This window comes from Palaemon carinicauda, chromosome 18 (genome assembly GCF_036898095.1).
Source record: "Palaemon carinicauda isolate YSFRI2023 chromosome 18, ASM3689809v2, whole genome shotgun sequence".
In the NCBI taxonomy this organism is placed as follows: Eukaryota; Metazoa; Arthropoda; class Malacostraca; order Decapoda; family Palaemonidae; genus Palaemon; species Palaemon carinicauda.
Window position 1 is genome coordinate 43,403,994 of NC_090742.1, and position 12,500 is coordinate 43,416,493.

General features: G+C 34.6%; 1 protein-coding gene across 2 annotated transcripts in view; it reads left to right on the plus strand.

The window, feature by feature from the left end:
* The window catches only part of LOC137657807 (uncharacterized), a 324,948-nt gene extending 316,198 nt beyond the window's left edge, over window positions 1-8,750 (plus strand). The window contains exons 2-3 of one of the 2 annotated variants that reach the window (XM_068392331.1): window positions 2,469-2,578; window positions 6,427-8,750. In XM_068392331.1, the coding sequence (XP_068248432.1) occupies window positions 6,558-7,955 (1,398 nt within the window). In that variant the 5' untranslated portion in view covers window positions 2,469-2,578; window positions 6,427-6,557 and the 3' untranslated portion in view covers window positions 7,956-8,750. The remainder of the gene's footprint in view (window positions 1-2,468; window positions 2,579-6,426) is intronic. The other variant, XM_068392332.1, reaches the window with a different exon arrangement.
* The last annotated feature ends 3,750 nt before the right edge of the window (window positions 8,751-12,500 follow it).

Consider the following 12,500-nt stretch of genomic DNA (forward strand, 5'->3'; position numbering starts at 1 on the left):
CTCTCTCTCTCTCTCTCTCTCTCTCTCTCTCTCTCTCTCTCTCTCTACTTCTACAAATAAAGAGTTTTTTATGAATTACTATAATCAGACGTGTAATGAAAGTGTATGGCATTCATTCCACTATTAGTCTTATTACGAACATCGGTTTTATATCATGATTGTGTATAATGTATAAGCCTATTTCCGAAAGTTTGGTCTGCCACATAATGTGTTCCAATTCTTAATGTTACTATAAGAATATGAAGGATAAATCTATGATTGAATTGAATGTTAGTCGAAGTGAAATCGTCTTAGCTCATGAATAATAAAAAAGCAGAGAATGAAGTTGAATGTCTCAAACCAACATCCATTTAAGATGACAGCATGATCATGTAATGAGTTGAATTATCACTCTTTTTCGAAGCCTTTTAAAAATGCTTCTTATCACATTTTAGTAGTTTCTGTTGTGACTCAAACGATAACGTTCAATATAAAAGGGGAACATTGCTTTAACACTGCCCGTGGAAAGGGAAATATATAAGGCTCGAAAGAGAATTCAGATCATGAAGGGCTGTTGCAATAAGAACTTCCAAACCTTTTATGAGCAGCGTAGGCTGAAGATACATATAATTAGAGTAATTTAAAAGTATCAAGATTTCATATTAAAAGGCATACAAATAAACTGGATTTATGTTCAAATACTTATTGATAATTTGAAAATCATGCACGTTAGGCCTAGTCCTCTTACCTCGAGTAGAAAATGACTTTAGACTAAGCTTAGACCCAGTCTCCGAAAAGTCTACCAAAGTTATGTTCATAACTTTGCATGAAAGGTCTAGCACTTCTAGACTCTTGTTGTCTACCTGCCATTCAATCTTCCTCATACAAGACCTAATGATACTTTTCTCCCATTAACTAAGCTAACATTACTTTCGACGGAGCCGAATTCTGCAACATGAATTTTGTTTTCAGGGTTGTGGAAACCTATTGGAAACGTCCCCACCTGACGATCTCCAAGACTGGGGTTCGAGTCCCACTCAAACTCGATTTTCATGTATTGTCTTCAACCTCACCATCTCTGTGAGCTAAGGATAGGGGTCTAGGGGAGCCTAAAGGTCTACCTGCTGAGTCATCAGCAGCCATTGCCTTGCTCTCCCTGGTCCTAGCTTGGGTGGAGAGGGGGTTGGGCGCAGATCATATGTATACAGTATATGGTCAATCTCTAAGGCATTGTCAATGCCCTTTGCCTCTACCATTCATAAGCGACATTTAAACCTTTAAACTGGCTGAAACGAAAACGTTGGATTTCGTGAAACCTTTTGCAATTTCGTTGGTATGACTGACACTCGCTGGTGTCGGTTTGTCAGTAACCTAAACAAAATCACATTATCACCTTCGCAAGAAGATTATATTTTGATAGGCGTGTACTTATTTAGCTACTTAAATTTGTATGTTTTTTTTAAAGGTCAAAAAAGAATTCTTGCTATTGAGTGGTCAATTTTCATCCGATTTGCATGAAACTAGTATTAAAATGTGCTCAATTCAATGGTCTATCTTGTGATTTAAAGGTTTAAAGACCCTCATGCATGACAGGGTCAAGGGACAGTGACATTGCCCTATCAAGCAGGATAATGCCCAAGAGACTGACCATATACACATATGATCAGCACCCAAGACCTCCTCTTCACCCAAGCAAGGACCAAGGAGGGCCAGGCAATGGCTGCTGATGATTCAGCAGATAGACCTATAGCCTCTTCCTAAACCCACATCCTTAGCTCACAAGGATGGTGAGGTTGCAGCGACCAAAGACCCTAACAGGTTTGAGCGGGACTCGAACCTAATCTGGCTTTCTCCAGTCAGGGACATTACTACATCGGCCACCACAAGCTGGTCAATGTGAAAAGTTTGTTAACCATATTGTGGTCAATTATTATCCGATTTGCATAAAAATAGTACCATAAATATTCAAAATTCAATTGCTTATTTTGTGATATGCAACATGATCAAGGTCAAGGTCACAAAAAAGTAAAAACAGTTTCTTTTCGATATCATGGTCGATTTATTTGAATTTTGGTGTGATGATTGGTCATAATCCAAGGACAAATTGATTAAATTTGGGAATGATTGGTCAAAGGTCAAGGTAACGAGAAGGTTAAAGAAGATATTCATATTAAATCATCGTCAATTTCTATTTGACTTGCATGAAACTCGCGGCAAATTGTGCATGAAATATTTTGTGGTGACAAATACTGTGTGTATATATATATATATATATATATATATATATATATATATATATATATATATATATATATATATATATATATATATATATATATTGCAAATAAGTAGGCATATATTTGAAATGGACATTGCATTTATATAGAGAATACTAAATCTAACACCTATCTTGGCAGCTCTAACCGAATGAAAATTGTAAATGATATACTTGAAGTGTTTAATTAATAAATTATCGTATCCATTCACAGGTGAATCAAATTATCATCGGGGCTAAGTTGTATAAAAAATAAAAAAAAACGAGCGAAAACACCACTCCAGTGAATTTCCCATACAAGAAGGGTTTTCTTCAAATAGAAAGGTATGTTCTTGATTTGTGATCTTAAACGAGTTAATGTATTTGGTAATTAACTACGACTACTTAATTGCTGACATTTCGTGCTCAAGCTTAAAGGGAAGCTGGTTCTTCCACCGAGTAATCTTGAGTCATTTCCTTCTGAAAATCATAAGCTTGTATACAAAAACCTACACATGGGGACAAGGGAGGGGGAATTGGCAACCCAGCCCAACTGGAGCCGGTTCCAAGCCCTCATAAATAGCGAGGGTTGGTGTTAGAAAGATATTCCACTGAAAACTAATATGTTAAAGCCTGATAAGCAATGGACCATAATTTGGAACGATATTGGGCTAGATCATACTCAGTGGACAAAACGCCACACAGATACTTCGCCCGTGACTCTGTGACTGGACTAGGGTTACTACAGCGTCCTGAGCGAGGGCAGCTTAATAAGTTAGGTTAAATGGGTTTAATGTTTTTATATTGACCAGGCTGATTTGAGTCTTTTTATAGTTTATATATGACATATCTATTTTGAAGTCGTTACTGTTTTTAGAACGATTTATTGTTAATTTGTTCCCATCATTTATTTATTTCCTTATTTCCTTTCCTCACTGGGCTATTTTTCCCTATTGGAGCTAATAATAATAATAATAATAATAATAATAATAATAATAATAATAATAATAATAATAATAATAATAGAGTGTGACAGCTCTGTATTGGGTCCATGACAAGGAAGGGAAAGGAAGATGGCTGATCTCCCAAGGAAGATGAAGGTGGATTTTTTTGGTGTTCAGGTAACCATTGATGGAGAGATAATAAAGCAACGAAACTTGGTGATGGATACAAGTTTTTGGTGGAGTGAATGCACATGGACGAAATGGAGTTGGTGTAGTTCTGTCATGGAAATAGAAGAAAACGGTGACGGAGGTGCATATGAGGAATGAACAAACCGTGATACTGAAGAGGCAGTTATATTATTAGTGCATATGCACCACAAGCTGGTTGGGTGCACAGAAGACATATTTTCAAAATGACATGGGGACACCTAATTATTTATATGATTGGTGGTTTATGCTCTTAGGTAATTAAAAGGACAGCCTTTGAGAGGAAAACAAGGGAGGTAATGAGTGTGGGAGCTTAAGCAAAGGTAAGGTCAGATGATGAGGCTTATACACAACTGAGAACAAAGAAATGCCTCAAGAAGGTGCTGAAATTATTGAAGATTAGAAATAAAAGTACAAAAGATATTACACATTTCAACCAAAATTAAAGATGAAAATAGTAAAAAAAACTTGGGAAGTTTGAAATCTTGAAAGGATATAAAGTGCTTTTAACAGCTACTGAATGTAGAAAATAAAAGACTAATAAGAGAGGATGGACAACAGAACATATAAATCGTAATAAGTTTCTCTAGAGGTAAGAGATAACAAACAATTCAAAGTAAAAGAAAATATATAAAGGCAACAGGACGAGACTTGATCCTGGTAGGGACAATATTAGGAGAGGAAGAAGTGAAAATCATAAATAGCCTAATGAAAAAGGATCTTTGATCAAACGATGATACCAGATAAGTGGAGGAAATGGATGGATATTGATACCAATTTCCAAAGGGAAATGTGATGTCCGAGAGTGCAGTAACTATAGAGTTATTACATTCATGTCTTGCCCCTTGAATATATTCAAAAGAATAATCGATGCTACATTAAGAGAGGGAGTATAATTAGGATGTGAATGCCTTGAATTTGTGAAGAGGTTTGAAATAGAACGATGTCTATAGTAACGAGAAAGGACAGAATTAGACATAAGTAGATTAGACGGAAAACTAAAGGGGAGACAGTGATGATACGGACACTTACAAAAAAGTAGGAAGGCCATATTATTATTATTATTATTATTATTTTTATTATTATTATTATTATTATTACTAGCTAAGCTACCACCCTTGTTGGAAAAGTAGGATGCTATAAGCCCAAAGGCTCCAACAGGAAAAATAGCCAAGTGAGGAAAGGAGATAAGGAAATAAACTACGAGACAAGTAATAAACAATTAAAATGAAATATTCTACGAACAGTAACAATATCAAAATAAATCTTTTATATATAAACTCTAAAAACTTCAAAAAAAAAAATTACCAAGAGGAAGAAAAAGATTGAATAGTGGGCTCTATATAGTGTATCCTTCAGCAGGAGAACTCTACCCCAAGAAAGTAGAAGACATGGTACATAAATAATGCTAAAGAGTTGTGGGTATAGGGTAGAAGGAAAGGAGGGAGACCGAAAAAAACGCCTTCTCTATGGCCTTTGAGAGGAAAGGGACTTGATGAAGAGGAAGCGAATCACAGAAAGTAAGCACCTGATCAAAAACAACGACCCCGTAAGGAAACAGGACTAAGCTGAGAACAAAAAGATGAGTAAATAAGGAGAGCGTTGTTTAACTCCGGCTTGCATATGTTTTTATGTTTTTATATCAACGCTAGTCAAGCAATTGTCAAAAGAGATTATGCACTTTACATAATTTCACAAAAATATAATTCTAAGCTTCTTTACCTAATCATGATAGGTATAGTAAAAGTATTTCGAAAAAAAAAAAAACAAGAATTCTTCAAAAAGAAACTAAGTTATGAGTGCCTAACAATTCCCTCGGTATAGGATATTGCAAGCATAACGGGATAAAGTAATTCATTCATACGATACCTTTACTAAAGTCTACACTATGAAAAAAAAAAAAAAAAAAAAAAAAAGAAACCCACACACACACACACACACACAATTACAACGCAAAGCCCATGACCATATATACTTGTCAAACCGAATTATTGCACGTATATTCATTTTTGCCTCATGGGAACTAATTAAACATTCTAGGTCAGGATATAAGTTAATTCTGTCCAACCATACTCCAAATCAGAATTCCTCTGCTCTAACAATGCATTATGCAAAGTTCTCCTTATTCTTTTTCAGTTATTAAAATATCAAATATAGTATATATCTCATAATTCCTTACAACGAGGAAATACATTCATTGCAAAACGACGGATATGTTTAATGCTATGAAACTCATTAACGTAGCTCGTGCTCTGGCCGTGGCACGATCCTGGATCACTGAATTGTGGCTGGAAAGGCAAAGTAGACCAGTTCGACTAGAACAGATATGTTGGGGTGAACTGGCAGAATCTTCTTCTCTCCGGAGCTGCTAGGATCCAGGGTCTCCACGTCACACATGTATGATCATTAAGTAATATGGATTGACATCAATCACTCACTGCACGTTCTGATGTCAATCTTGTGTATTGATGTATAGAATTTTTTTTCAAGATTGAAAAGCGTTTGTGCTGTTCCAATTTAGAACTAGATGATAATTGGTCCAATGATGATACTTGACTGATAAACCACATCTGTATGTTGAGGTCCAAAATCGTCTAAACAAAAAAGATGAACTCCAAGAAAACATTTTAACATAAAAGAGGTTTCATAAGGATCGTGCTCTCAGTTACATGAAAAAAAAAATAATTCTGTAGTTTTAAATTAGAGGTGGCAATAATGGACACTTATAATGGGGTTAAAACGAACAACTAAATGATACCGAAAAGGAAATGTTTATGAAAATTCATTTCCATATTGAAGACTTTGAACTACATAACTGTATGATTAAGTTTCTTTTGTCTGTCTTGGCAATGTTTCAAAATGCAGCTATTGTGTGAGTTTTTTATTTTTTCAAGGAACTTGATTATTTTCTAGCCTTTCAGTAGATTATAATTTTATTTTCTATTTCTCTCGCTATCATCATTATTAATAGCAACAGCTCAGATATAATTAGTAATAGTAAATGTTTTACTTAGCGTAAGTCATCCTTTATTTTTCTTCCAGATAAACCCCTTAGTAGGTAACCATTTTGAGTTATCAGGATTTTGAGTGTGCTTGATCTCAGGACTCCTACTCCACAGTACCTGGCTACTTTCTTCACGTCTAGTTATCAGATTTCACTCTTATTCTGGAACATGGCCAGTCCTCACATCATTATGCTTCCTTTGGATGGTCCAATTAATTTAGACAGGACTGTGGATCAGGTTTTGATGGAAAACCCAGATCAACCTATAGTCATAGCACCTTTGGAGGACCCGCTTGATAAATTCCAACACACTGGCCCTAGTATTACCTTATCTACGCAACGGTATGACGTTAAACATGAGGATCTAACTCGACAAGCATATATACCAGCCAGATTTCCTAAAACTATGGTGACTTCTCCAGAAAAAGAAATAACTCATGTAGGTAAAATTGGTAATAGGAAGTTCACAAGCTCTGAAAGATATACACCATACACCAAGAAAAGAAATACTGGTTCTCAGAGTTGCAAGCCGCTTAATTCTTTGAGTGACAATTGTATGAAGTTCCCTCAGAAACTTTCAAGAAATGTTCATGCCTCTAGGGATTTACAGCGAAGGCCATCGACATCTGCCATCACTTTAGATGCCACCCGAAACGGAAAAAAGCAGCCATGGATCACCGCAAAATCAGCGCCTCCTCAAACCCTGATGGCTTCTGCAAAAGTGCAAAGATTTCAGGAATCCGGATTTGTTGGTACAGAGAAAAGTTATAAAAGAAATAAACCATTAACTGAGAAAGGACAGTCCAGTGCTGTGACTTTCAAGCATTCCAAGCCTTCTCTTGATGTTTCCAGAAATATTTCTGCAACTAAGAAAATACAGAAATTACAATCAACTTCTGCCATAACTTTCAAAGCCACCAAAAAATCAAAGGGACAGCTCAAGGCCCTAGCAAAATCTTCTTTAAGTAAACTGCTCACCAGCAAAAACAAGAAGGAATCAAAAACATACACAGAGGTCTCCTCACATTCAACCAACCCTGAAAACCTTAACACAGAACTAGTGACTCCTCCAAACGTCATAAGAAATTTATACTCTCCCAAACAAATAAAAGACCAGCCAATAACTCCATCATTTTTCCCAGATTTATTTAACCTCCTGCAATCAAGTGAACAGCCAACATCTTCAGATATGATCACGAATTCATTTATCCCTCACACAACACAAAATCAGCACACTTCTTTTCATTCTGTTGCCAAAGATGTAAACTTGAATTCGGCACGTCAGGGTTCCCTGGCATCTTCCGTTGGTATCAGCAGTAATTTGATAGATCTTACGCAACCAGAGAATCAAGCACCTTCTACGTCCTTTAGAGACCTTTCCTCAGATATAAGGGGTTCTCCATTTTCATGCGGATACTCAGAAGCGCCTCAGTTTCAGGATAGGGACCCAATTAATCATTCGGAGCTTTGTAGACGCTTAGATACCCTAGCTGCATCCCTAGAAGAAGATATGCTTGAAGAAAATGATTTTGAGACTATAGCACTGGATGACATTGATGAAATTTGAAGTAAGAACTTTGGTAATGACAATAAGTGAAGAAAAAAAAAGAAAAAAAAAAAGGTATGAAAAGTTAGGCTAAACTCGCTGCATAAACATTTAAATACTTAGGAAGGAAAACATACGTGCAAATGATGAGGCTAAAAGTCATAATTTGTTTGTGTCATAGAGGAATACAATCTCTCACTGAATGTTGCTATACTTGTAATCTTTTTAAATTTTTAAGTTGTTAACCTTTTTTTATAATTTATTCTTTTAACTCTACGAAGGAAATATCTATTGCTAACATTTACCAACAAACGAATTTTGTTATCTTATTTTTGAGAGAAATGTAAATCACTTATTATCAACTTGTTGAACTATGTAATATAACTAAGATATCTACATGAAGTGAAATCTAATCTATAGGTCATTTGTATGAAAAAAATTGTAAACTTATTTTGACTAGATAATAAATATTTGTAAAAGAACTTATTGTGCTTTAATAATATAAAGACTCGATGGAAGAATAAGTACAGTATATAAAGATATAAGTGAATATGTTTCACGAATGTATAACGCATTATGTTCCTTTTTAATTCAGTTTTCCAAAGGATATATTTCAAAAAGTATTATATGAAAAGCCTAGTAATATCGAATTTGGTATATAGGCATGAATATACAGGTATGTAGGCATATTTAAATAAAATACTTGGTCTACTAATGTTTGAAAGGGAATATAAGAAAATCCTTAGTTTATGCATTTAAGTTTTATGTTATGTTCCTTAGTGAACTCATTTTTATCAATAAAATTATTCAAACTTTCCTCAGTATTTCATTATATGCTATATTACAATGTTTAAATGCCAAAGGTGAAATGTCACTATCCCTTAATTCATATGATGCTAATTTCCTATAATATACGAAACTCTGATTAAGAACAGTTAGAAAATGTTAAGATATTATTCATCTCATATTTAATGGCCTAAATAAATTATAATATATGCATCTGTGGAGTCAATGATTTTACTTTTTTCTAACAATCTACACTTCAATTTTATTCTGGCAGTTTCCCATATAATTTTATTTGTTTGCCAGTTCTGAAGGACTCTAACTAGAGCAAAACTGGTTGAAATCTATTATAAGAGTGTCTTTAACATCGGACACATAATATACATGCATATATATATATATATATATATATATATATATATATATATATATATATATATATATATATATATATATATATATATATATGTATATATATACTGTATATATAAATATGTATGTGTGTATGTATATGTGTGTATATATATGTATATATACATATAAATATATATATATATATATATATATATATATATATATATATATATATATATATATATATATATATATATATATATATGTTTGTGTATATATATATATATGTATATATATATATATATATATATATATATATATATATATATATATATATATATATATATATATATACATATATATATATATATGTGTGTGTGTGTGTGTGTGTGTATGCTCTGAATATTTTGAAAGGTTGCTGAATGTTGAAGATAATAGGAAGGCAGATATAATTGCTGTTGCAGGTATTGAGGTGCCTGTGATAGGAGATGAGAATGAGAGATATAAATGGGTCGAGGTGGTTTGGCCATGTAGAGAGATTGAAAAATGGCGGTCTGCTGAAAAGGGTGATGGCGGCAAAAGTTGATAGAAGTACAATAGGAAGGCCAAGGTTTGGGAGGATGGATGGAGTGAAGAAAGCTTTGTGTGATAGGAGGATAGATATAAGGGAGGTAAAAGCGTACCAGAAATAGGAATGAATGGCCAGCGATTTTGACAAAGTTCCGATAGGCCCTTCTGCTTCCCCCAGTTGCCTTGGTGATCACTGAGGTAGCGGCTATAGGAAATTCAGCATAAGAAGCTTCATTGTCGTGGATAACGGGGGAGGGTAGGCTGTGACACCCTAGAAGTACCAACCAAACTTTGTCAAATCCCATCAGGTCGGGAGGAACGAAGAGAAGAAAAATTACTTTTAATTTTCTTTATGTCGGATACCACTCAAAATTTGGGAAGTGCCCAGGTGGATAGATAGGTAGTATATGTGGAGGTATGTATGTATGTACATAATCATAATACAACAAATACAGCCCTTTCTATTCCACTGCACGACAAAGGCCTTAGACATGTCCTTATTCATGTCTGGAGTTTGGCCAGTTTTCTTCATTACGATGGCCAGTGGGGATTGGTTGATGATGGAAGACTTTAGTCTAATTGCTCTCAGCAAACCAACTTATCAAGGGTGGCCCTGACTAGCACTGCTTTGCTGATCATGGTGATACAGAAACCTTTTCACAGCATTAAGGTATCCCCACTTAGTATAAATATCTATATCAGTTGTGGTATCCGATGTGGTAACGTCACACTAGAGTTATTCTAAATGCTCGCTGCAAACTCTCCATTCTTGTGAGCTAAGGATGGGGGTTTGGGGGAGCCTATAGGTCTATTTGCTGAGTCATCAGCAGCCATTGCCTGGCTCCCCCTTGGTCTTAGCTTGGGTGGAGAGGGGGCTTGGGCGCTGATCATATATATATATATATATATATATATATATATATATAGTCAGTCTCTGGGACATTGTCCTGCTTGATAGGGCAATGTCACTGTCCTTTGGCTCTGCCATTCATGAGCGGCCTTTAAACATTTAAAGTCGTGTAATTTAGAATAACGCTACTGCTAAAAATAAGATATTTGAGTTCCAAAATTACTCCTCCACGATGAGGACGAAAGTCATTACTTGATCCAGTCATCTTTCTTAAGATTAAAAGTTGTAATTGTGTGAAAGAAAAAAAGAAGGAAATTCTAAGTAAAAAGTAATTGATTAATTACCATCAGTTAATTACTAGTGTTTTACATCAATCATCTTACGTAAATGTTCTTTAATATGATGAGCATTATCATTTTTGAGATGAGAGTCCTTCCATGACCCTGTTTGCTTGAAAGAGGTGATTGAAAAATGATGGAGAAATTGAAGATTGTAATAAATGAATAACAAGCTCTCTGTAAACGATCAGAAGAGATAAACCTACATGAAAGTTTTAATTAATATAAAACTTATGTATAGAGTTTTTATTCTATCATTAATCACGAATTTCTTTTTAGTGGTCGTGCCTCTGAAAGTTCACGCACGCACACATATATAAATATATATATATATATATATATATATATATATATATATATATATATATATATATATATATATATATATATATATATATATATATACATATATAAACACACACACACATACACACACACACACACACATATATATATATATATATATATATATATATATATATATATATATATATATATATATATATATATATATATATTGCTCTGTCCTCTTAGTTCTCTATTACCTCCGCAAAATTGCTACACTAATTTTTTCTTTCCACTTTCTCCTCTTTGCAAACCTTGTAACTCTTGAACTGCTTTCAGTAGAATCTCTTCACTATCCTTCACTATCAGAACAGTAATATCTCGCGACACCAACTATTCCGCATCTCATTTTCCTTCACTTTTTTGTCCATCTCAAAACTTCCCACTTAAATCCATTGACTTTTTTTCTAGCTTAATATAACTCCATCAATAAAGACATTGACAAGCATCAGATACAATACATCCTCGTCTCAGACCTAATTTCCACCAGTCGCTCGTCTTGCTTTTCTGAATTCCACAGATGTCCCATACACACTGTTTCCCTTAGCTTTTCAAACTTTTCTCATAACTGTTCCACACCAAACACTTGACCCACAAACACGCTACCTTTACTAAACCTACATTTTTTCCCATTATTTCTTCCGTCGCCGGTCGAGCATTATCCTCAAATGACATCCGACCACCAAAGTTCCCTGGTGTACTAAGTAATGTTATGAGCCCTACCCCCCCCCCCCCCCTCATTCACGTTTGTAACGTAAGAATTATACTTCTCATCCATTCCTTTGGGACCTTTTCCTCATCTATCCATACTTTACAAAAGTTGTTTAACCAGAGCCCAATATTAATAGCAATGTATTGCAGCATATTACATGCACTAACTTTTCTCTCTGCATTAATTAACTGTGAACAGATAGAAAGTAATGAAGATTATACACATATCATAATATTTGCGTATACATTTATTGGCAACCACAAAGAATCTATGGTTTAGATAAATAATAATGAGATGAGAACACCGCAGTTTTAAGATTCCAAAATGCAAAATTGGTACCTCATCCTCACTGATACTACGAACAGGTAACTGAATCTACAAAAGAAGAAGAGTGAGTGTAGTAGTAGTAGTAGTAGTAGTAGTAGTAGTAGTAGTAGTAGTAGTAGTAGTAGTAGTAGTAGTAAAATTAGCAGTTAAGGATGGTGTTCATTCCGGAAGAATATTGGACGTTAGAGAGCTAGAGAGGGAGAGTTCCGTACCTATACTGTAAAGGAAAACGTACGACCCTTTGCTGGCAGGAAATGTGTTCGATTTCAAGTCGATGCAGTGTATGT